Below are 27,500 nucleotides of genomic sequence, written 5' to 3'. Positions count from 1 at the left end.
TGCACGCTAGCCCAGCTCCTTAGCCACTACACTACTACTGCACGCTAGCCCAGCTCCTTAACCACTACACTACTACTGCACGCTAGCCCAGCTCCTTAGCCACTACACTATTAATGCATGCTAGCCCAGCTCCTTAGCCACTACACTATTAATGCATGCTAGCCCAGCTCCTTAGCAACTACTGTACTACTTTATTTTATGTACTCAGCAGACAGGGTTATAGAATATAGTGTTCATGTATTTTTTTATGCTTATACTTAGTTTTCAGACATTCTTACTTGCCACACTGTGTTCAAGAGTATTTATTATACTGCCCGAACTGTTCAAGAGTATAGTGTCTTTGCTTTGTTCAACTTATTTGCCACGCATGTGTTCAAGGGTGTAGTGTTCTTACCGTACAGAGTGCTGATGTCTCTCCTGTTCGTCTTCGGAGACGATAAAGACGTGGATGTCCAGAGTTTTCGGGTACACTGGGTGCTGTCATGTTTTCCTCTTGTTTTTTACCGACCCTTGGATTTTAGGTATTTGACATTTGTTTATTTGTTTGTCTGTCTCATGTCTTGGTGTCACGGGTACGCTGGCGATTACGCCACTCCGTCCGGCATCTTGTGTCTTGTTATTTTGTGAATTTGTTTGTTGTGTTGTCATGGGTACGCTGGCGACTACGCCACTCCATTTCGGCACTGTCTCTGTGTAAAGCGCTTTGGGTTGCACTCAGTGCACGTGAAATGCGCTATATAAATAAAAGTACCTACCTACCTACCTTGGATGAAAGAGAGTACTGTAGGTCTGTGAGTGTACTGGTACGGTGTCTCCTGTGTTGATGTTGTGCTGCTTTTGAGATCTTGCCCCTCAGTGAAACTCTTGCCTCACTGAGGCCCAGATGTACTAAGAATAGCGATCGTAACGTTTTTTGCGCCAAGGCCAACACGCAGAAAGCACACGCTATAATACTTCAGTTTACGTCCTATTTACCAATCCTGAAATTCGTTGGGTAATCTGCGCCGTTCTCCGCCCACTAACGCAGTTTGCGAAGGACAACAACTGAACGACACTTCAATCAGAAGCGCAGTTGAATGAAGTTAACTGATGACAATATTAAAAGGAATCCGACGTTTAGCGATCATGAAATAATACAATGCATAATGTCAACAGGCAGGAACATAATTTAGAGCAGTAGTTCTACTCAAACTAGGCTTACTTGTGCACGTAGGCTATGGAAGATTTATCAAATCCAACAAGTAGGAAAGTTTAAGCGGATGGCGTGAAACTGAAAGTAAACATTCGAAAAGCCACCGAAAGTTAAGGTTGCTTTTGATGTAGTACAAAGACGCAAAACTGGTGGTCTAATTAGCGATTTTGTTGTCTTTGAATGATTCTCTTATAGATGCATTTAACAGCAAATCGCATTTAACACCTGCTTTTACAAGGCGGAAATATTTAGGCGCAAAATAGACGCTTTTTGCGCCTAAATTCATTTGCGCTTTCATGGGCAGTTTTAGTACATACAGAGGTGTAAGACGTCACTTTTCTGAACCAATGAGGGAACAGGAAGTGGTCGAAGGAAAATCCGTGAAGCAGCCGCGCGCTGTTTGAGACATTAAATGATAACCCCTGTTGAATCCTAATAAAGCTGACTCCGCCAAATATAAGAAGGTCTAGTTCAAAGTAACATTATTCTCAGGGGTCAGGCTGGTGAGCCTGGTGGTGCCTTCGAAAGTAACATTGTGAATTCTCCGGGATCAGGCTTATGTGGGCTATAAGCGCGTGATCAACTATTTACTGTGCAATGCCACCAGTCATTCTTACCGACCCCGTATCGTCAGGAATATGCTGAGGGTCCTATTCTCCTCCACTGCCGATTAATTCGGGCGGTTCCCGTACGTTATCATTGTTACTAGTTTCTAGAAAGGATTCAGTGTCTGCCCCGGTGACCTGGACTATTAATACTGTGATACGTGCTGCTCCACAACCACATACTAGCACAGAGGGTTCTGGCTGTGCTAGGACGCGATTACTCGATACAGATCACCATAGACATTTCTATGGCAGCCCCCGTAAAACATAACGGCCCATCGCTTCATAATATTAGTCAATTTCGAAGACAGTTTGCCCTTTCCAGATGGTTAACTCCTACGGCGGCGGTAGTTAGACCCTAGCCATCCATAACGCTAGCACGTTACCTGGGACCGGACACAGCCGCATAAGTACATAATGGCTACGCGGATCAGCATAACAAATTTATTGGACAGGTACAAGCTAGTCATCCAACACATTACAGAAGTACATCTAAATGCAAAGCGTGAAAGTTACTTAAACAGGTTCAAGAAATACTTAGGCTAAGATACAAAAACAGACAGAGAATGAAACATACTTTACCAGCTCAGAGGAAGATGACTACACACCGAAGTGTGGGAGTTCATAGCTAATAGAGACTCCATGAATAATGTTTTGTCTACGCTTTTATAGGCTACAAAGTTTGTGATTGGTTCACACAGTGACAGGGGTTACATGAATGGAGATCACATGATGAGTACTGTAGGTGAAACTGAGACCATTGTTGTAGTGAAACCACTTGAGTAAATCAATCAAGACATGACAATACATTTGGTTACATTTCCTGGTCCAAGTTAACTTCTGAGGACTTTGGACAAACGTGTGACAGGAGGTCCACAATAGGCCCACACTCAGTAGCTAATCAAGAGTCCATATGTGATTGAAAGGAATGTCATCAGCCTAGGAATTTTAGATCCTTACAGACCTCCCTTTGACCCCTCTGGGTCATCACAGGATTGGACCTAGTGGGGTTATCAGAGTAGGATCGTTAAGGGCTGATGATTGCAGTTTCTGGAGAACCAAGGTCAGCTCTTCTGAAGTTGGAGGATGGGGTGTCAGAAGTAGCAGCTCTGTGCCAGGTTCAGGAGTAATCCATTTGTTGAATGAGGTCTTCTTCGGGGTGTCCTCCCACCAGGGAGAAACATTAAAGTCCATCAGACGTTGCGCTGAGTAGATCAACCCCCCAAGAGTTAATCTTCCTCCGGATAGTCCATTGTACGCTTGACACTTGGATGGCATCAGCATAAATATGCAGTGATTGAATCATTGATGAGCTTTGTGTTATTATGGGAGAAAGGTTACTATATGTTACAGATATGACATATTTAAATGTTTCATGACAACAAGATAAAATAGAAAACAAAGTCTCAGTCTCATTTACCAGTACTTTACAGATAATGTGATTCCATTTTGAGAACTTGATTAAATCCTGTTTAGAGTGGATTAAGGGATAAGAAGTTAGTGTAGTTGGAACATAGATTTTCTGTGTGCATCATGAATACTGTTAATAACTGAATATTTTTTCTAACGCCAGTCACCTATTGGGATAAAAGATTTCTATAAGATCACATAAAGCATTTCTAGGTGACTTGCGTAGGCACAAATTTAATATATTTTGTCTAGAGGCAGTAAATAAATCTTATGCATATACTTTACAAGCTAAGGCATGTTTGATGATACTCTATGCATAGTTTATCACATTTGTTACAGTGCTATACATATAATGACAATACATTGGTGATATTTAAAGCAATTCAAACATAAAAAACAGGATAGCTTACATGTGGAAAATAAAACTGGTTAAAATAAAAACTAATGTGGCTTATCGATATAGAGCGACCGACCCCTCACAGAGGAGTTGTGTAATAACACATAGAGCTATTTCCAGGACACAAAAGCAATTCTCCTCACTCAATGTTTTGTCAAAAAATCGGGGAAGCACGTCTGTGTCCACTATTAAAGTACGATTTATGTCAAAACGTTGTCAAAAATCGGGGAAGCACGTCTGTGTCCACTATTAAAGTACGATTTATGTCAAAACGTTTTCATTCAGAAAAGCACTTATTATCCTAACGCCCGCAGCTAACTGAACAGGATAACTGAAAAATAAAACTGGTTAAAATAAAAGTTCATTTGATATCCAAATTGTTTAGTTTTGAGGCTGAGAAAATCAGTCATGTTAAGGCAATGCATTCTTGTTTTTGGACATTAAACTGGAAAGACTACACAGATTACAATTCAGCTTTAGGACAATTGTACTACCAACATCTGTACAGTCTATGCTTTGTACCAGAAATAATTTACAGAGTCTATCTATGCACTATAACTTTTCAGACAACAGCATGCAATAAAGTCGGCTTGTAACAAATTGTCTTTAGCTAAACGTATCTTTTGGCAATGTGCTTGGAATTCATTTTACAATGATAGCTAGGTACATATGTAAGGTTACAAAACTGTAAAGTTGCAAAACTGATTTTGTACTTAAATGTTCGCACTGTGTCTGCCATTCACGTAATCAACCATGTGTGGATGTCCGCCCCTTGGCAGACTTGTGCATGACATTTAGAAAAACAAAACAAACAAGCAAAAAAATAAAAATAAAAAATAGGCTATGTCAGTCGCATTGTCCGTCAGTGAAAGCATGGATCAAATTGGTTAGAGTATTTGTAAAAAGGAATCCGTAAAGTAAACAAATGAAACAACATGTCATGTTATAAAGCTACCTGGTTTAACAGTTATTGTCTAGGGTGATTCACTCTGAGCTTAGGCAACGTAGGATGTTTCTAGACGTCTATATGATCATATCTCTGACTGTCTGTTACGAATCCCAGTAGGCTAATTATGGTCTCCAGAATAACAGAGGGTATGTTGACCCATACTACAAATATGTACAACTATAAATGATGTGGCTGATCATAACTTGTCCTCGAAACTGGTCTTAAAAATAATACAAGACTCACCACAACTGTAGACAGGGAAAGAGTTTTAAATCCCATATTGGTAGTCTGCGTCGCTGCGTAAAAACTGAATATTGCGCGGAGCTTACTTCTTGCACGTGATTGGTTGTTAAGAGGTCACGTGTCCTCACACCGGGGCACCACCTGTAAGACGTCACTTTTCTGGACCAATGAGGGAACAGAGAGTGGTCGAAGGAAATTCGTGAAGCATCCGCGCACTGTTGAAAATATCAATGGATTATAGAACCCCTGTTAACCTAATCATTTCTGACCTCGCTAAATATGGAAAAGTTTCTGTTACAAAGTACTATTACTACACACGGTGGGCAGACGCCCAAAATATTGCAATATGAACGTCAATTCATACTATGAGTGCGAAAGCCATGCGGGTCAGAGTTTAACAATTTATTGGACAGGTTCAAGTTATTCATCCAACACATTACAGGAGTACTGTACTTCTAAATGCAAAGCGTGAAAGTTACTTAAACAGGTTCAAGAAATACTTAGGCTAAGATACAAAAACAGACAGAGAATGAAACATACTTTACCAGCTCAGAGGAAGATGACTACACACCGAAGTGTGGGAGTTCATAGCTAATAGAGACTCCATGAATAATGTTTTGTCTACGCTTTTATAGGCTACAAAGTTTGTGATTGGTTCACACAGTGACAGGGGTTACATGAATGGAGATCACATGATGAGTACTGTAGGTGAAACTGAGACCATTGTTGTAGTGAAACCACTTGAGTAAATCAATCAAGACATGACAATACATTTGGTTACATTTCCTGGTCCAAGTTAACTTCTGAGGACTTTGGACAAACGTGTGACAGGAGGTCCACAATAGGCCCACACTCAGTAGCTAATCAAGAGTCCATATATGATTGAAAGGAATGTCATCAGCCTGGGAACTTAGATCCTTACAGAGGAATACATAATTAGGCGCATTTAACGCTTCTCCTCCCATCTTTTTACACGAACCTCCTACTATCAGCTGACACTCCCTTAAATCCATATGCATGAGACGGAAAAGCGCAATTTGCCATTTTCAGCTCCCGCGACAGGCAGTCTGCGCCTTCACCTCATTGCGGCCCGTTAATACATACCTCGCCATCTTTCTATGCGCACGTTGCGAAACAAATACGCCTGAAGTGGGCGCGAAAGCGTTAGTACATCTGCCCCTGAGTGCAGTGGTACGGTCTCTCTGCTGTGTGAATGCTGGGGTATTTTGAGACGTCCCCTACAGTGAAGCTCTTAACACACTGAGTGCAGTGATATGGTCTTTCTCCAGTGTGTATGTACAGTACAGATGTCTTTTGGATACATCCCCCTACTGTGAAACTCATTCTACTCTGGGTGCAAGGGTATGGCCTCCCTCTTGTGAGAACGCTGGTGTATTTGGCAATGTCCTACAGTGCAACTCATTCTACTCTGGGTGCAGGGGTATGGCCTCTCTCCTGTGAGAACGCTGGCGTATTTGGAAAACGTCCTACAGTATACAGTGCAACTCTTCCTACTCCGGGTGCAGGGGTATGGCCTCTCTCCTGAGTACAGGTGTATCGTCAGAGCTGATGGATCAGTTTGGAAGCTATCTGGCTAGATCTTAAATTGGCAGCAGAAATGAAAACAGGTAGAGAACTCTTTATGTATGATTTTATTTATTGATACATTACGTCTAGATTATGTGCGAACAGATGCAGTAAGCTGGGTACAGTGGCCTTATGATTATGTAAGTTGCTTTGGATAAATGTGTCTGATAAATTTAAATGTATTACCAGGAGATTTCAAGCTTCAGACACCCCCTCAGACAGACAGACAGACAGACAGACAGCCTGACAGACAGACAGACCCGCTAAGACATACAGATAGACAGACAGACAGACATCCCTCCCCGGAAGGTCACAGAGTCAAACTTATACACAGACCATTGGTCATCTTCCCTACTCATAGAGTCAAACTTATACACAAACCAGTGATCGTCTTCCCTACTCACAGAGTCAAGCTTATACGCAGACCAGCAGGTCATCTTCCCTACTCACAGAGTCAAGCTTATACGCAGACCAGCAGGTCATCTTCCCTACTCACAGAGTCAAGCTTATACGCAGACCAGCAGGTCATCTTCCCTACTCACAGAGTCAAACTTATACACAAACCAGTGATTGTCTTGCCTACTCACAGAGTCAAACTTATACACAGACCAGCAGGCCATCTTCCCTACTCACAGAGTCAAACTTATACACGGACCAGTAGGCCATCTTCCTTACCCACAGTGAAGGTTTAGTAGTATGCGGACCAGACAGTTATTAGAGAACTGCAGGGCAGTCTATGTACAGGGCTTGAGCTGGCCATGGGTTTCTTGAGAGAGTTGTAGGAGTAAATGAACTGTATGTTTTTGTGGAGACTGATGAATGTGTTGCAACATCAACAGCACAGTGTGTGGAGGGAAGCAGGGATGCACTGTAGGCTGCTCAGATGAGTGTGTATATGGAAGCAGGGATGCACTGTAGGCTGCTCAGATGAGTGTGTATATGGAAGTAGGGATGCACTGTAGGCTGCTCAGATGAGTGTGTATTCATGGGTTTCATCTGGTCCCTTTCCACAGGTGTATACAATCAAGCACCTAGCTTATGAAGGCAGACTGCATGGTGCTTGATTAATACACCTGGAAAAAGGGACCTGATGAAACCCATGAATATGGAAGCAGGGATGCACTGTAGGCTGCTCAGATGAGTGTGTATATGGAAGCAGGGATGCACTGTAGGCTGCTCAGATGAGTGTGTATATGGAAGCAGGGATGCACTGTAGGCTGCTCAGATGAGTGTGTATATGGAAGCAGGGATGCACTGTAGGCTGCTCAGATGAGTGTGTATATGGAAGCAGGGATGCACTGTAGGCTGCTCAGATGAGTGTGTATATGGAAGCAGGGATGCACTGTAGGCTGCTCAGATGAGTGTGTATATGGAAGCAGGGATGCACTGTAGGCTGCTCAGATGAGTGTGTATATGGAAGCAGGGATGCACTGTAGGCTGCTCAGATGAGTGTGTATATGGAAGCAGGGATGCACTGTAGGCTGCTCAGATGAGTGTGTATATGGAAGCAGGGATGCACTGTAGGCTGCTCAGATGAGTGTTTGCATTCCTCTCTCTCTGGATGTGTGTGTTTATCTGTTCAGATTCCACTCCCCGCTTTTCTCCTCCTCTCTCTCTCTCTCTCTCTCTCTCTCTCTCTCTCCACTCCCTCAGATTCCACTCCCCTCTTTCCTCCTCCTCTCTCCCTCTCTCTCTCTCTCTCTCTCTCTCTCTCTCTCTCTCCACTCCCTCAGATTCCACTCCCCTCTCTCCTCCTCCTCCTCTCTCTCTCCCTATCCACTGCTTTAGATTCCACTCCCCGCTTTCCTCCTCCCTCTCTCTCTCTCTCTCTCTCTCTCTCTCTCTCTCTCTCTCTCTCTCTCTCTCTCTACTCCTTCAGATTCCACACCCTCTTCCCTCTCTCCTAAATTCCTCCACAGCCTTGTGTGTTTAATCCCATGCTTTGGCTAAAGTCCCTCTTTCCCTCCCTCGTTCTCTCTCTCCCTCTCCTACCCATTCTCTTCATCCCTCTCTCTATCTTTCTCCCACCCGTTGCCTTTATCCCCCTCTCCCCCTCCTCTCGCTATCTTTCCGCCTTACCCTCCTACTCCCTCTCCATATCCCCTATTCTCTTCCCCACACACACACACACACACACCCTCCCTATTTGGTGAGTGTGTACACATTCATGCACATGTTTATGCATGTGCATCTACATTTATCATACTCATGGCCTGACTCTGTGTGTGTGTGTGCGTGTGTGTGTGTGTGTGTGTGTGTGTGTGTGTGTGTGTGTGTGTGTGTGTGCGCGTGTGTGTGTGTGTGCGCGCGTGTGTGTGTGTGCAATTATGATTTTTGTATGTGTTGTAAACACTACTACTTCTTACTATTGTGTGTGCTCTACAGAGGCCTTTAAAGCTGTAAAAAAAACACACCAATTAAGTGTGTTTGAGAAGCGTGTGTGTGTGTGTGTGTGTGTGTGTGTGTGTGTCTTCTACAGGAACTGATACCGTGACAAAATGTCATCATGCATGTGTGAGAGAGTGTGTTATATCTGTGTGTGCCCTACTCAACATGTGAGTGTGTGTGTGTGTGTGTGTGTGTGTGTGTGTGTTCTCCCTCCACAGAAACTGCTGCAGCTGCAGAACTTTAACACGCTGATGGCTGTGGTGGGAGGCCTGAGCAACAGCTCCATCTCCAGGCTCAAGGACACACAATCGCACATCAGCAACGACACCAACAAGGTGCTGAATACACTCACACGTGTGTGTGTGTGTGTGCATGCATGTATGTGTGTGTGTGTGTGTTTGTGTGTACTGTATGTGTTTGATCTAAACAGATAACTGTTTAATGAGTTATTCAATCTATTGTTTCAGTCAATGTACCAAGTTATTCAATCTATTGTTTCAGTCAATGTACCAATCAATCGGTCAATCAATCAATCAATCAATCACTCAGTTAGCCAATCATGTCAGCCAGTAATCTTGTTCTTTTTTTATCTCTGCGTTCCTCAGATCTTCAATAGCCTGATCGAGCTGGTGTCCTCGTGCGGGAACTACAGCCAGTACCGCAGGAGGTTCTCCGAGTGTTCTGGTTTCCGGTTCCCCATCCTGGGCGTGCACCTGAAGGACCTGATCGCGGTGCACGTGGCGCTGCCTGACTGGGCGGACCGGGACAAGAGCCGGGTCAACCTGACCAAGACCCAGCAGCTGTACAGCATCCTGCAGGAGCTGGCCCTCGTGCAGACCACACCGCCCTCCATGGAGGCCAACACCGACCTGCTCAACCTGCTCACGGTCAGTACTGATACACAGACCTGCTCACGGTCAGTACTGATACACCGACCTGCTCAACCTGCTCACGGTCAGTACTGATACACCGACCTGCTCAACCTGCTCACGGTCAGTACTGATACACAGACCTGCTCAACCTGCTCACGGTCAGTACTGACACTACACATCTATTCAACCTGCTCACGGTCAGTACTGACACTACACATCTATTCAACCTGCTCACGGTCAGTACTGATGCACTACACATCTATTCAACCTGCTCACGGTCAGTACTGATACACTGACCTGCTCACGATCAGTACTGGTACACTGACCTGCTCACGGTCAATACTGATACACAGACCTGCTCAACCTGCTCATGGTCAGTACTGGTACACTGACCTGCTCACGGTCAGTACTGATGCACCGACCTGCTCAACCTGCTCACGGTCAGTACTGATACACCGACCTGCTCAACCTGCTCACGGTCAGTACTGATACACCGACCTGCTCAACCTGCTCACGGTCAGTACTGATACACAGACCTGCTCAACCTGCTCACGGTCAGTACTGATACACAGACCTGCTCACGGTCAGTACTGATACTCAGACCTGCTCACGGTCAGTACTGATACACAGACCTGCTCACGGTCAGTACTGATACACAGACCTGCTCACGGTCAGTACTGATACACCGACCTGCTCAACCTGCTCACGGTCAGTACTGATACACCGACCTGCTCAACCTGCTCACGGTCAGTACTGATACGCCGACCTGCTCACGGTCAGTACTGATACACAGACCTGCTCACGGTCAGTACTGATACACCGACCTGCTCAACCTGCTCACGGTCAGTACTGATACACCGACCTGCTCAACCTGCTCACGGTCAGTACTGATACGCCGACCTGCTCACGGTCAGTACTGATACACCGACCTGCTCATGGTCAGTACTGATACACAGACCTGCTCACGGTCAGTACTGATACACCGACCTGCTCAACCTGCTCACGGTCAGTACTGATACACTGACCTGCTCAACCTGCTCACGGTCAGTACTGATACACAGACCTGCTCACGGCCAGTACTGATACACAGACCTGCTCACGGTCAGTACTGAAGCACAGACCTGCTCAACCTGCATACAGTCAGTACTGATACACAGACCTGCTCACGGTCAGTACTGATGCAAAGACCCTGCTCAACCTGCTCACGGTCAGTACTGATACACAGACCTGTTCACGGTCAGTACTGATACACCGACCTGCTCAACCTGCTCACGGTCAGTACTGATACACAGACCTGCTCAACCTGCTCACGGTCAGTACTGTGCAGTACTGAATACACATCTATTTAACCTGCTCACGGTCAGTACTGATACACAGACCTGCGCAACCTGCTCACGGTCAGTACTGATACACAGACCTGCTCACGGTCAGTACTGATACACTGACCTGCTCAACCTGCTCACGGTCAGTACTGATACACATACCTACTCAACCTGCTCACGGTCAGTACTGACACTACACATCTATTCAACCTGCTCACGGTCAGTACTGACACTACACATCTATTCAACCTGCTCACGGTCAGTACTGACACTACACATCTATTCAACCTGCTCACGGTCAGTACTGATGCACTACACATCTATTCAACCTGCTCACGGTCAGTACTGATACACCGACCTGCTCAACCTGCTCACGGTCAGTACTGATACACCGACCTGCTCAACCTGCTCACGGTCAGTACTGATACACAGACCTGCTCAACCTGCTCACGGTCAGTACTGATACACAGACCTGCTCATGGTCAGTACTGATACTCAGACCTGCTCACGGTCAGTACTGATACACAGACCTGCTCACGGTCAGTACTGATACACAGACCTGCTCAACCTGCTCACGGTCAGTACTGATACACAGACCTGCGCAACCTGCCCACAGTCAGTACTGATACACAGACCTGCTCAACCTGCTCACGGTCAGTACTGTGCAGTACTGAATACACATCTATTTAACCTGCTCACGGTCAGTACTGATACACCGACCTGCTCAACCTGCTCACGGTCAGTACTGATACACCGACCTGCTCAACCAGAGCAGACTGTGCAGTACTGAATACACATCTATTTAACCTGCTCACGGTCAGTACTGATACACAGACCTGCGCAACCTGCTCACGGTCAGTACTGATACACAGACCTGCTCAACTTGCTCACGATCAGTACTGTGCAGTACTGAATACACATCTATTTAACCTGCTCATGGTCAGTACTGATACACAGACCTGCTCAACCTGCTCACGGTCAGTACTGATACACCGATCTGCTCAACCTGCACAATGTCAGTACTGATACACAGACCTGCTCAACCTGCTTACGGTCAGTACTGATACACAGACCTGCTCACCGTCAGTTCGATACACAGACCTGCTTACGGTCAGTACCGATACACAGACCTGCTCACAGTCAGTACTAATACACAGACCTGCTCAACCTGCTCACGGTCAGTACTGATACACAGACCTGCGCAACCTGCTCATGGTCAGTACTGATACACCGACCTGCTCAACCTGCTCACGGTCAGTACTGATACACCGACCTGCTCAACCTGCTCACGGTCAGTACTGATACACCGACCTGCTCACGGTCAGTACTGATACACAGACCTGCGTAACCTGCTCACAGTCAGTACTGATACACAGACCTGCTCAACATGCTCACGGTCAGTACTGATACACTACACATCTATTCAACCTGCTCACGGTCAGTACTGATACACTGACCAGCTCAACCTGCTTACTGTCAGTACTGATACACCGACCTGCTCAACCTGCTCACGGTCAGTACTGATACACAGAACATGCTTACTAAACTTGCGTACAGTTAGTACTGATACACAGACCTGCTCACAGTCAGTACTGATACACTGACCTGCTCAACTTGCTCACGGTCAGTACTGATACACAGACCTGCTCACGGTCAGTACTGATACACTGACCTCCTCAACCTGCTCACGGTCAGTCAACCTCGTTATGGGTGATAGTGATGCACATCTTCTAAGCTTGCACTGCTGCTGTTCTCCTCTCCCTTATCAGCAGCAGGAGCAGGGAGGGACAGGGTGGAGGCCTAGGTCTCAGTGGAGTCAGACCAGAAATAGACATGGATGTGTGTGTGTGTGTGTGTGTGTGTGTGTGTGTGTGTGTGTGTGTGTGTGTGTGTGTGTGTGTGTGTGTGTGTGTGTGTGTGTGTGTGTGGGAGCCTGGGAGGACAGTGGAATATTCCAGAATAACATTGAGGTGGGGGTAAACATTAGACAAGTGACATTCCTTTTGTGTGAGTGTGTGTGTGTGTGTGTGTGTGTGTGTGTGTGTGTGTGTGTGTGTGTGTGTGTGTGTGTGTGTGTGTGTGTGTGTGTGTGTTTGTTTGTTATTTTGTATGGAATTGTGCCCATGTTAATATGCGTAACACACCTTGCTGGGAACTGGAATGTAGATGATATCATACCACAGACATCGTACTGGAAAGAGGAGTGCAAAGGGAAACACACACGCGTACACACACATGCACTGTTTGTGTGTGTGTGTGTGTGTGTGTGTGTGTGAGAGAGAGAGAGAGAGAGAGAAATACCAGCTTTGTGACAGGTCGTTAGCTTGAGCAACATAAAGTCATGTGGATCAAAACTGTAAGCAAGAGCAAAGGCTGAACAAAGGGCATTGTGTATCAGCCATGAGCGCTAGCCATGAGCGCTAGCCCTGAGCGCTAGCCATGAGCGCTAGCCATGAGAGCTAGCCATGAAGAGCTAGCCGTGTGAGCTAGCCATGAGCGCTAGCCATGAGAGCTAGCCATGAGCGCTAGCCATGAGAGCTAGCCATGAGAGCTAGCCATGAGCGCTAGCCATGAGAGCTAGCCCTGAGCGCTAGCCATGAGAGCTAGCCATGAGCGCTAGCCATGAGAGCTAGCCATGAGCGCTAGCCATGAGCGCTAGCCAGATGCACTAACGCTTCTGCGCCCACTTCAGCCGTATTTGATTCGCAACGTGCACATGGCGAGGTACTGTATCTACAACCAGGCCACACTTGGGTAAAACCAGCAGGACTTAGGATGGCGTGTTCAAATGTTTACACACACACACACACACACACACACACACACTCACACACACACACACACACACACACACACACACACACACACACACACACACTCACACACACACAGGACGCTCCCAATTACAGTAGGAAAAAGATGGATTTATTATTTTGTGTTCAAATTTACACACCCACACACACACACACACACACACATACACACACACACACACACACACACACACACACACACACACACACACACACACACACAAACAGACACTCCCAATTACAGTAGGAAAAAGATGGTTTTAGGATAACAAGGATCACATAACAAATATGAAGAGCAATTTCAGTTGTTATTCATAAGTAAGCACGTACAGTACGTATAATGACATCACTTTGTGTTCTACAATCTACTGATTCTGATTGGGCGTTGGGCTTGGAGGCAGTGGGTTGAGGAGAAGTTGAGGGTTCAATTCCGCTGCCGCTGTTGTGCCCATATTTACAATACCTCTTCTGGTTGCTGTTTGGATGAAAGTGTCCAGTAAATAAATGAGTAGATAATGATAATCTGCCATTATTAAATATATCCAGGGAAAGATCTTAATTGCCTGACACTGTTTCCAGGCGGAGTGTGTCTGCCTACGACAGCTCCATGGGTTAGTGAGGATGTGTGTGTGTGTGTGTGTGTGTGTGTGTGTGGCTGTGTGTGTGTGGTTTTGTGTGTGTGTGTGTGTGTGTGTGTGTGTGTGTGTGTGTGTGTGGTGTGTTCATTCAGGCATTTCATGGCTGATAAGGAAGACAGGCAAATAAACAAATTGAAAGTTTACCCAGAAGGAAGCGCTGAATGATTTACGCCCACGGCTTGAGCAACCAGCAGCGCTGTGTTTGGAAGCAGCTGAGGCAGAGGCAGGGTGGTGTGTGTGTGTGTGTGTGTGTGTGTGTGTGTGTGTGTGTGTGTGTGTGTGTGTGTGTGTGTGTGTGTGTGTGTGTGTGTGTGTGTGTGTGTTGGACGCAGAAGCAGAGGCACGGTGGAGAAATTGAATATCTGGCGGATATTTACAGAATTAGATGTGACGGCTGTTTGCCCAGGCCAGATCATTAATCTCAGGGGAGTGTACACCTACGCATTTCAACTTCGTTTGATCCCAATCTTCCTCACTCTTTGAATGTGTGTGTGTGTCTGTGTGTGCGTGTGTGTCTGTATGTGTGTACATGTGTGTTAGAGGGTATGTGTGTTAGTGTGCAAGCATATCCTTGTGTGTGTGTGTGTGTGTGTGTGTGTGTGTGTGTGTGTGTGTGTGTGTGTGTGTGTGTGTGTGTGTGTGTGTGTGTCTGTGTGTGTGTGTGTGTGTGTGTGTCTGTGTGTGTGTACATGTGTGTTAGAGGGTATGTGTGTTAGTGTGCAAGCATATCCTTGTGTGTGTGTGTGTGTGTGTCTGTCTGTGTCTGTCTGTGTCTGTGTATGTATGTGTATGGGTCTGTGTTTGTGTCTGCATGTGCTTGTGTGTGTGTGTGTGTGTGTGTGTGTGTGTGTGTGTGTCTGTACTCGTGTTAAACACTTCACGGTGTTGCTGCGTCTTGTCTCTGTGCGTGTACAGTAATGAGACGCCCGTGATGAGCTGTGCTGGGTGACGGGGTCAGTAGTTCTCAGATTAATTAGCACCATCTCTCTCTCCAGGTGAGCAGGAGGACAATCGTCTGGAGTAGTACAGTACACTCTCAAAAAGGATGTGTTGGATATAGCACAACGTGTGTTGTTTTTAACACACCTCTGTTTCCAGATAGGGACAACACAGAGTGCTGTTTCCAACACATTTGTTTTAAGAGTGTGTCATTTGGTCCGAGCTATTTTTGTTGCTGTCTCACTACAGTGGGCAGAACACCATTATATTGTATTGAGTGCAGTCAAGGACTGAATAGTGGAGCACATGAAATGGAGATTAGAGGTGCAGTTGGCAAGTCTGGCACACATAGACTGAATAGAGGACCACATGAAATGGAGATTAAAGGTGCAGTTGGCAAGTCTGGCACACAGACTGAATAGAGGACCACATGAAATGGAGATTAGAGGTGCAGTTGGCAAGTCTGGCACACATAGACTGAATAGAGGACCACATGAAATGGAGATTAAAGGTGCAGTTGGCCACTCTGACGGATTGAGCCAACATTTTGAATGTATACAACTCTCCCCCACTACCACCGAGCACCCTCCCATCATGTTTCTGCTTGTTAGTGACCGGGCGCGAACTGTGATTGACAGTCAGATCTGCCAATGATCATACAGCCCTGCGCTTATTGGACTAGAAGAACCGGGAGCGGTGGATTTTTGCAAAACAAGTAAGAGGCTCTAGGTGATAGATGCGTGTTTTTTTTTTTTTTCTAAAACCGTCTGATTTATGTTGTTCTGTCTGAGCTTACGGTCAGTTTCAGTGAATATGATCAAACACATCTTGCCAACTGCAGGAGTTGCCAGCTTGCTCCAGTTTGTGACTGGAGCACGGGCAAGCTCAGAGTTCCGCATTATGATGCAACAATTCCCCTCCGAGATTTCCCCCACAGACTGTACACAGAACACTGAAGCTATCCACCTCTTTCCTTAACCCGGAAATATGTATCGTTGCGATGGTTACGATACTGTTTTCAACTTCCGTTCATTCTGTTAACATGTGCGTTCTCCATAGCAAACTAGGTTATGCCTCAACTTAGATTTCTTTCGAAATGTTGACAATTCTGCCCTCAGCATGTATATACTGCATCACATATAACCGATATAAAATAGAAAAGTTGACTTTTATATGCGTTATGATATGTTAAGCACCGTAAACCGTCACGTTAAAACAGATACAATGCTGCTTCGCCGGAAATAGAAAACCGTCTCGGTGTCATGGCGACCCCCATTGTTGGCTGCGGAATATCGTGGATAGGGAGGGAAAGTGAAAACCAGCGCCCCAAGTGGTTGCGTTCCTATCGAAGAGCAGCTGCAATGTACTACGCAGCTATTCCAGCGATCTTATCCACCAAAAATATTTTTCAGTCTTCATACTGTAATAATCTACTAACTGTGAAAATATCAGACCCTATTTCGCCTTAATAAAAAAAAACGTAATTGCTCGTTTCATTTCATAAATGGACTACAACTTCAAGTGACGTGACACCCTTCCACGACGTTACTCGCCTAGCATCGTTTGTTTATTAGCCTGTTAGCTAGTTGGTTAGTTAGTAGACAATCAGACTTACTGCCAGCTCTTGTGTGAGTAGGAGCACAACACAAGTTGTCCCAACATAAAGGTAATTACCACGCGGTTTACATCGCTCTCTGTTATTACAAAAATATGTAAAGCCAGTTCAGCAAATTGCCGTTTTGATCAGTTGGAGATGAAGCGCCCAAACTGGTGACGTCAAATGCTACTGTAGCTAGTACTGTAGTTCGTTATCACCATGTTACAAACAAACTCAAAACAATTAAACTGATCCTAAAAAATAAAGTATGACCACTAGAAGCAATAGAGCTGACCTAAATGCATAGCATATTGAGGGCATTTAACTAAGTTCCCATCATGGGCCGAGATGTATTTTTTCTAAAAGAAAATCCCATCCCCTCCCTCTAGCCTCTAGATGGCGATGAGTAATCTCAACCGCTAGATGGCGATGAGATTACTTTCCCTCCCTATAGAGTGTCTGAGTAGAATTCTAGAAGGAACTAGGACAATAATTCACTCCTCAACAGGCTAAAGTTAACGTTAAAGTGCACCGTCATGTAGCGTACGGTTGTCTCTAAAGGGACTCGCAACGGCGGATTTGAGAAAATAATCCAGGTCAACTGGTGGTCAGGTGATGACGTTGCCATGGCTGCGGAGTTTAGTGGATATGACACAAAATGCCGTTGTATCGGAATTATGGACCTTGCCTTTAATAATATGTCATTTTGCTACAATCGTAAAGCATGCCTTTAACCCCCCAGACCACACAGCCACTGCAGACGTGTCTCCTGCCAAATAGCCAACACCCAATGCACTCCCAGCCGCAGGCCCGGTACAAATCTGCACTATCTGTTACTGTTTTGTTGCTGTGCTGGTAATCCATCGCACTGGGATTTCCACTGACAAGATTTAGAGCTTCACAACAAACGCTGTCGGCTTGCCAGCTCACGGGATTACAGGGGACAAACGGGAGGGATTTCACAACCCGATGGAACTCGCTGCGCTGCTCCTCTCCTGAGATGGACTTTACATCGTTTACTGTTTTTTATTTATTTATTTTGATCCTCTCTTGAGATGGACTTTACATCATTTACTATTTTTTATTTATTTATTTTGATCCTCTCTTGAGATGGACATGACATCGTTTACTATTTTTTATTTATTTATTTTGTTCCTCTCTTGTGGACACTTATAAAACAGTAAATTGTATTTGTGTGGAGGGGTACATGGTGTGTGTGTGTGTGTGTGTGTGTGTGTGTGTGTAGTTACAGGTGGTGTGTTGGCCGACTGTGCTGAATATTGTTGGACATAAGATCCTTTACTATTTTGTATTTACATGTATTCATGTAATTACATGTATTTGTAAAATGACAATGACCAGGACCAGGACGGCCCCCAGGAGGTCTCACTCCAGCCAATCAGGCCCTCTGCCTAATATGAGTGACACCCCTGATCTATAAGATCTATAGGATCCACTCGATCACACACACTCTAATGGAGCACTGAACTTATTACCCCTCCGCATAGTGAACATACATTAGGAACCCTCCGCATAGTGAACATACATTAGGAACCCTCCACATATTGGACATACTGTACAGTAGGACCCCTCCACATATTGGCGCAGACATGAGTGTGACGTACTCTATTGACGTTCGATTACATTAGACTCCATTGTTCTCAATGCAGCCCCCGCACAACACAGCACAGCACAGCACAGCACAGCACAGCACAGCACAGCACAGCACAGCACAGCACAGCACAGCACAGCACAACACAACTCAACCCAGCACAGCACAGCACAGCACAGCACAGCACAGCACAGCACAACACAACACAGCACAGCACAGCACAGCACAACACAGCACAGCACAGCACAGCCCTGCACAGGCCTTCTGCTGCGCTCAGCTCAGCACATGTGTGAATCAGTGCTATTTCTGTCGCCGCCACTCAATAAAATCCACTGCTAATCGAACGCCTGTCAGTTGAACATTCCCCATGCCGACGCCTAATATGCGGAGTGCTGGAAGGGCTTTAACTTTAAAATGATTGGACTGGAAACTGGAGTGTGTGTTCTAATGAAGACATCAATAGGACTGGAATGGCCGCTCGGAGAATCAGATGCTATTGGGGTCAGAAATCCATCTGTCAGCTAAAAAGACTCTCATGTGAATTACACTCACAGTGTGAAGACACCACAGGGGGGGCATGAGTGTTGGAATTGGGTTTGCTTTTACATGTGCTGGTGTGAGTGTGGCTCCATAGTGGGACTGTGTCTGCTTATAACATGCAGTGGTGTGAATATAGCTCCATAGTGGGACTGTGTCTGCTTATAACATGCAGTGGTGTGAATATAGCTCCATAGTGGGACTGTGTCTGCTTTTATACATGTGGTGGTGTGAATATAGCTCCATAGTGGGCCTGTGTCTGCTTATAACATGCAGTGGTGTGAATATAGCTCCATAGTGGGACTGTGTCTGCTTATAACATGCAGTGGTGTGAGTATAGCTCCATAGTGGGACTGTGTCTGCTTATAACATGTGCTGGTGTGAGTGTAGCTCCATAGTGGGACTGTGTCTGCTTATAACATGCGGTGGTGTGAGTGTACAGTAGCTCCATAGTGGGACTGTGTCTGCTTATAACATGCGGTGGTGTGAGTGTACAGTAGCTCCATAGTGGGACTGTGTCTGCTTATAACATGCGGTGGTGTGAGTGTACAGTAGCTCCATAGTGGGACTGTGTCTGCTTATAACATGCGGTGGTGTGAGTGTACAGTAGCTCCATAGTGGGACTGTGTCTGCTTATAACATGCGGTGGTGTGAGTGTACAGTAGCTCCATAGTGGGACTGTGTCTGCTTTTATACATGCGGTGGTGTGGATGTTGGAAGTGGTTTTGCTGTAATACATAGAATAGAATATATGCTTTTTTGATCCCGTGAGGGAAATTCAGTTCTCTGCATTTAACCCAATTTAACCGAATTAGTGAACACACAGCACACAGTGAACACACAGTGAGGTGAATCACACAACCCAGAGCAGTGAGCTGCCTGCCCAACCAGCGGCGCTCGGGGAGCAGTGAGGGGTTAGGTACCTTGCTCAAGGGCACTTCAGCCGTGGACTGGTCGGGGATCGAACCAGCAACCCTCCGGTTACAAGCCCGAAGCCCTAACCAGTAGGCCACATGCAGTGGTGTGAGTGTTGGAATTGTGCTTTAATACATGTGGTGGTGTGAGTGTGGCTACATAGTGGGACTGTGTCTGCTTATAACATGCAGTGGTGTGAATATAGCTCCATAGTGGGACTGTGTCTGCTTATAACATGCAGTGGTGTGAATATAGCTCCATAGTGGGACTGTGTCTGCTTATAACATGCAGTGGTGTGAATATAGCTCCATAGTGGGACTGTGTCTGCTTATAACATGCAGTGGTGTGAATATAGCTCCATAGTGGGCCTGTGTCTGCTTATAACATGCAGTGGTGTGAATATAGCTCCATAGTGGGACTGTGTCTGCTTATAACATGCAGTGGTGTGAATATAGCTCCATAGTGGGACTGTGTCTGCTTATAACATGCAGTGGTGTGAATATAGCTCCATAGTGGGACTGTGTCTGCTTATAACATGCAGTGGTGTGAGTGTAGCTCCATAGTGGGACTGTGTCTGCTTTTGTACTGTACATATGATGGTGTGTGAGTGTCTTGCTTTTATACATGTGGTGGTGTGAGTGTTGGAACAGTGTCTTGCTTTTATACATGTGGTGGTGGTGTTAAGCAGATACACACTTACTTACACACTCACCCACAGCAGAGTTACTGTAAGCAGATACTGTACTGTACACACACTTACACACTCACTCACCAGTGTGTGTGTTAATGTTGAATACATATCTATTTGCCATACATTGTATTTCAAGCATGCTCTATGTAAACAAACAGCCTATGTTTAAATGCTTTAGCAATGCAAAAATAGTCATTGACAATTCAAATTGAACTGAACTGAACTGAACTGAACTGAGCTGAACTGAACTGAACTGAACTGAGCTGAACTGAACTGAACTGAGCTGAACTGAACTGAGCTGAACTGAACTGAACTGAACTGAGCTGAACTGAACTGAGCTGAGCTGAACTGAACTGAACTGAACTGAGCTGAGCTGAGCTGAACTGAACTGAACTGAACTGAACTGAACTGAACTGAATGGAGTGGACAGAGTCCCGGTTCTGGGCAGGTTCTAGGCTGGCCCAGCGCTGGTACTGTTCTACTGTTCCGCTGTTCTACTGTTCCAATTTGGGGTGGGGGCAGAACCGGCTGGGCTGAGCGTCAGTAGTGGAGCAGAGAGAGTTTGGAACACTCATTTCCTGGCGTCAGCCAAGTGTTTTAACACCACACACCAGCGGTTTCCTGTTAGCTACTGTGTTCTCTTCATTTTGCTTTCTGTCTCTTCTCTTTCTTTCTCTCTCTCTATCATTCTCTCTCACACACATACTCTTCTCACTCACTCTCTCTCCTTTCCCTCTCTTATTTGCGCTCTATCTCTCTCTCTCTCACTCGTATCTCAATATAGTGATACTCAAATGACATGCAATGTGTCACTGGTAATATTACAGTAGTAAGACAGGCAAAGCTGCCTTTTAATACTCTCTTTTACTACACCATGGGGTGTGTATAAAAGTACACCATGGAGTGTCTATAAAAGTTGAAAATATCATTCATACTATCTTGTATTGTGTGTGTGTATGTGTGTGTGTGTGTGTGTGTGTGTGTGTGTGTGTGTGTGTCCGCAGGTGTCTCTTGACCAGTACCACACAGAGGAGGAGATCTACCAGATGTCTCTCCAGCGAGAGCCTCGTAAAGGCTCGGTGAGTCGTCACACACTCTGCCAGCCAACACACTGCACACTTCACCCAACACACTGCTCTCCTCTCTTCACCCAACACACTGCACACTTCACCCAACACACTGCGCTGCTCACTTCACCCAACACACTGCTCTCCTCTCTTCACCCAACACACTGCTCACTCCACCCAACACACTGCTCACCTCACCAACACACTGCACACTTCACCCAACACACTGCACACTGCGCTGCTCACTTCACCCAACACACTGCACACTTCACCCAACACACTGCTCTCCTCTCTTCACCCAACACACTGCTCTCCTCTCTTCACCCAACACACTGCACACTTCACCCAACACACTGCTCACTTCACCCAACACACTGCACACTTCACCCAACACACTGCTCACTTCACCCAACACACTGCTCTCCTCTCTTCACCCAACACACTGCACACTTCACCCAACACACTGCTCACTTCACCCAACACACTGCACACTTCACCCAACACACTGCTCACTTCACCCAACACACTGCTCTCCTCTCTTCACCCAACACACTGCTCTCCTCTCTTCACCCAACACACTGCTCTCCTCTCTTCACCCAACACACTGCACACTTCACCCAACACACTGCTCACTTCACCCAACACACTGCACACTTCACCCAACACACTGCTCACTTCACCCAACACACTGCTCTCCTCTCTTCACCCAACACACTGCTCTCCTCTCTTCACCCAACACACTGCACACTTCACCCAACACACTGCACACTTCACCCAACACACTGCTCTCCTCTCTTCACCCAACACACTGCACACTTCACCCAACACACTGCACACTTCACCCAACACACTGCACACTTCACCCAACACACTGCTCTCCTCTCCCTTCACCCAACACACTGCTCTCCTCTCCCTTCACCCAACACACTGCTCTCCTCTCTTCACCCAACACACTGCACACTTCACCCAACACACTGCCCACTTCACCCAACACACTGCACACTTCACCCAACACACTGCTCTCCTCTCCCTTCACCCAACACACTGCCCACTTCACCCAACACACTGCACACTTCACCCAACACACTGCTCACTTCACCCAACACACTGCTCTCCTCTCCCTTCACCCAACACACTGCTCTCCTCTCCCTTCACCCAACACACTGCTCTCCTCTCTTCACCCAACACACTGCACACTTCACCCAACACACTGCTCACTTCACCCAACACACTGCCCTCCTCACTTCACCCAACACACTGCCCACTTCACCCAACACACTGCCCTGTTCACTTCACCCAACACTGCACACTTCACCCAACACACTGCACACTTCACCCAACACACTGCTCTCCTCTCTTCACCCAACACACTGCTCTCCTCTCTTCACCCAACACACTGCACACTTCACCCAACACACTGCACACTTCACCCAACACACTGCACACTTCACCCAACACACTGCTCTCCTCTCCCTTCACCCAACACACTGCTCTCCTCTCCCTTCACCCAACACACTGCTCTCCTCTCTTCACCCAACACACTGCCCACTTCACCCAACACACTGCCCACTTCACCCAATACACTGCACACTTCACCCAACACACTGCTCTCCTCTCCCTTCACCCAACACACTGCACACTTCACCCAACACACTGCTCTCCTCTCCCTTCACCCAACACACTGCTCTCCTCTCTTCACCCAACACACTGCACACTTCACCCAACACACTGCCCACTTCACCCAATACACTGCACACTTCACCCAACACACTGCTCTCCTCTCCCTTCACCCAACACACTGCACACTTCACCCAACACACTGCACACTTCACCCAACACACTGCACACTTCACCCAACACACTGCCCTCCTCACTTCACCCAACACACTGCCCACTTCACCCAACACACTGCCCACTTCACCCAACACACTGCCCTGTTCACTTCACCCAACACTGCCCACTTTACCCAACACACACACACACTGCCCTGCTCACTTCACACAGACAGCACACTGCACTGATTTAACCCAGCACCCAGCACACTCTCCTGCTTATCTCAGCACACTGCACACATTTGACCCAGCACCCAGCACACTCTCCTGCTTATCTCAGCACACTGCACACATTTAACCCAGCACCCAGCACACTCTCCTGCTTATCTCAGCACACTGCACACATTTAACCCAGCACCCAGCACACTCTCCTGCTTACCTCAGCACACTGCACACATTTAACCCAGTACCCAGCACACTCTCCTGCTTAACTCAGCTGCTGATTCTCATTCAGGTGTTTGATTTGCTTTGATTTATTCATTAGATTTTCCGCTATCAAAAGATTACTTTGTTTACGTCAATTAGCTGTAGTGTTGTTAAGGCCAGTGGACTGTAGCTCCACTCAAAGCTACATCACCCATCACATCCATCTCCTGGTGCCCCTAACAGCCCCGTGGCACATTACAGTACGCCATCTCACACACCTCCTGGTACCCGTAACAGCCCTGTGGCACATTAAGAATGAAGAGTCAAATCAAATCAGTGGTTCATGTAACTGGATGTGGGCAGAAAATCAGAAGAGGGATATATTCATTGTTATTTTGCTGATTGATTGATTGATTGATTGATTGATTGATTGATTGGTTCCAGAGCTCCACTCCGACGGCCAACCCTGCACCGAAGCCCTCGATGATTGATGAGTGGGCGATGTCGGTGAAGCCCAAGGCGGACCCCGCCATCATCACCAAGCACATCGAGAAGATGGTGGAGGTGAGTGTGCAGCCATTGAAAACGCTTGCTTTGTATATTCTCATAGAAAATGAGCCAAGGCCAATGAGTCAGAGTTTGAAGCAATAATAAATAGCATACTTTGTGTGTGTGTGTGTGTGTGTGTGTGTGTGTGTGTGTGTGTGTGTGTGTGTGTGTGTGTGTGTGGTGCTCTTCTTGTTGTAGTCCGTGTTCAAGAACTTCGACACGGACGGAGACGGCTACATCTCCCAGGAGGAGTTTGAGATCATCAGGAATAATTTCCCGTACTTGAGCAAGTTTGGAGAGCTCGACAAGAACCAGTGAGTTACACAGCCCTGACCGTCTGTGTGTCTATGTCTGTCTGTCTGTCTGTCTGTCTACCTGCCTTTATGTCTTTCTGTCTGTCTGTCTGCTTTCTACCTGTCTGTCTGTCTACCCACCTTTTCTGGCTTTCTGGCTGTCTGTCTGCGTTCAGTCTTTCTGTTCGTCTGCCTGTCTGTGTGTCGATCTGCATCCAGTCTGTGTTTGTCTGCCTCTCTTTCTGCCTGTCTGTCTGTCTGTCTGTCTGTCTGTCTGTCTGTCTGTCTGTCTGCATTCACTCTGCTTGTCTCTCTATCCGCTCAGTCTGTCTGTTACCTGTGTGTGTTACCATGGAAACACACTTGCTATATTTGTGTGTTCTCTGTTTGTCTTTGTTTGTGTGTCTCTTCTCTGTTTGTGTTTGTGTGTTTGTGTGTGTGTGTGTGTGTGTGTGTGTGTTTGTGTGTGTGTGCATGTGTGCGTGCGTGCGTGTTTGTGTGTGTGTGTGTGTGTGTTTGTGCGTGCGTGCATGTGTGTTACTCCATAAGCACGGCGCCAGACAGTGCCATGTCCTCTGCCTCTCTCTGATGTCAGATTCAAAGGCACTTTATGGGCATGACATTTGGAGTACAATTGTATCAAAGGATATCTAAACGGAGTTAACACAGCAGTAGAAGGATATCTAAACGGAGTTAACACAGCAGTAGAAGGATATCTAAACGGAGTTAACGCAGTAGAAGGATATCTAAACGGAGTTAATGCAGCAATAGAAGGATAACTTAACGGAGTTAACGCAGCAGTAGAAGGATATCTAAACGTAGTTAACGCAGCAATAGAAGGATAACTTAACGGAGTTAACGCAGCAGTAGAAGGATATCTAAACGGAGTTAACACAGCAGTAGAGGGTTATCTAAACAGAGTTAACGCAGCAGCAGAAGGATATCTAAACGGAGTTAACGCAGCAGTAGAGGGTTATCTAAACAGAGTTAACGCAGCACTAGAGGGATATCTAAACAGCGTTAACGCAGCAGTAGAGGGATATCTAAACGGAGTTAACACAGCAGTAGAAGGATATCTAAACGTAGTTAACGCAGCAGTAGAAGGATATCTAAACGGAGTTAACGCAGTAGAAGGATATCTAAACGGAGTTAACGCAGCAATAGAAGGATAACTTAACGGAGTTAACGCAGCAGTAGAAGGATATCTAAACGTAGTTAACGCAGCAATAGAAGGATAACTTAACGGAGTTAACGCAGCAGTAGAAGGATATCTAAACGGAGTTAACACAGCAGTAGAGGGTTATCTAAACAGAGTTAACGCAGCAGCAGAAGGATATCTAAACGGAGTTAACGCAGCAGTAGAGGGTTATCTAAACAGAGTTAACGCAGCACTAGAGGGATATCTAAACAGAGTTAACGCAGCAGTAGAGGGATATCTAAACGGAGTTAACACAGCAGTAGAAGGATATCTAAACGTAGTTAACGCAGCAGTAGAAGGATATCTAAACGGAGTTAACGCAGTAGAAGGATATCTAAACGGAGTTAACGCAGCAATAGAAGGATAACTTAACGGAGTTAACGCAGCAGTAGAATGATATCTAAACGTAGTTAACGCAGCAATAGAAGGATAACTTAACGGAGTTAACGCAGCAGTAGAAGGATATCTAAACGGAGTTAACACAGCAGTAGAGGGTTATCTAAACAGAGTTAACGCAGCAGCAGAAGGATATCTAAACGGAGTTAACGCAGCAGTAGAGGGTTATCTAAACAGAGTTAACGCAGCACTAGAGGGATATCTAAACAGAGTTAACGCAGCAGTAGAGGGATATCTAAACGGAGTTAACACAGCAGTAGAAGGATATCTAAACGTAGTTAACGCAGCAGTAGAAGGATATCTAAACGGAGTTAACGCAGCAGTAGAAGGATATCTAAACGTAGTTAACGCAGCAGTACTGTAGAAGGATATCTAAACGGAGTTAACGCAGCACTAGAGGGATATCTAAACAGAGTTAACGCAGCAGTAGAAGGATATCAAAACGGAGTTAACGCAGCAGTACTGTAGAGGGATATCTAAACGTAGTTAACGCAGCAGCAGCAGAAGGATATCTAAACGTAATTAACGCAGCAGTAGAAGGATATCTAAACGTAGTTAACGCAGCAGTAGAAGGATATCTAAACGGAGTTAACACAGCAGTAGAAGGATATCTAAAGGTAGTTAACGCAGCAGTAGAAGGATATCTAAACGTAGTTAACGCAGCAGTAGAAGGATATCTAAACGTAGTTAACACAGCAGTAGAAGGATATCTAAAGGTAGTTAACGCATCAGTAGAAGGATATCTAAACGTAGTTAACGCAGCAGTACTGTAGAAGGATATCTAAACGGAGTTAACGCAGCACTAGAGGGATATCTAAACAGAGTTAACGCAGCAGTAGAGGGATATCTAAACGGAGTTAACGCAGCAGTACTGTAGAAGGATATCTAAACGGAGTTAACGCAGCACTAGAGGGATATCTAAACAGAGTTAACGCAGCAATAGAGGGATATCTAAACGTAGTTAACGCAGCACTAGAGGACTGCTGTGTTAACTCTGTTTAGATATCCCTCTAGTGCTGCGTTAACTCCGTTTAGATATCCTTCTACTGCTGCGTTAACTCCGTTTAGATATCCCTCTACAGAACTGCTGCG

At 46.0% G+C, this 27,500-nt stretch overlaps 1 protein-coding gene across 1 annotated transcript in view; it reads left to right on the top strand.

Moving 5' to 3' along the window:
• Positions 1–27,500, top strand: part of LOC134059980 (RAS guanyl-releasing protein 2-like) — an 87,324-nt gene that overhangs the window by 37,897 nt on the left and 21,927 nt on the right. The window contains exons 8-12 of the mRNA XM_062516547.1: positions 8,990–9,106; positions 9,377–9,658; positions 21,712–21,786; positions 24,417–24,536; positions 24,720–24,835. Of these exons, the coding sequence (XP_062372531.1) occupies positions 8,990–9,106; positions 9,377–9,658; positions 21,712–21,786; positions 24,417–24,536; positions 24,720–24,835 (710 nt within the window). The remainder of the gene's footprint in view (positions 1–8,989; positions 9,107–9,376; positions 9,659–21,711; positions 21,787–24,416; positions 24,537–24,719; positions 24,836–27,500) is intronic.

This window comes from Sardina pilchardus, chromosome 16 (assembly GCF_963854185.1).
Source record: "Sardina pilchardus chromosome 16, fSarPil1.1, whole genome shotgun sequence".
Classification (NCBI taxonomy): domain Eukaryota; kingdom Metazoa; phylum Chordata; class Actinopteri; order Clupeiformes; family Clupeidae; genus Sardina; species Sardina pilchardus.
This window is presented reverse-complemented; position numbering and strand designations above follow the sequence as displayed.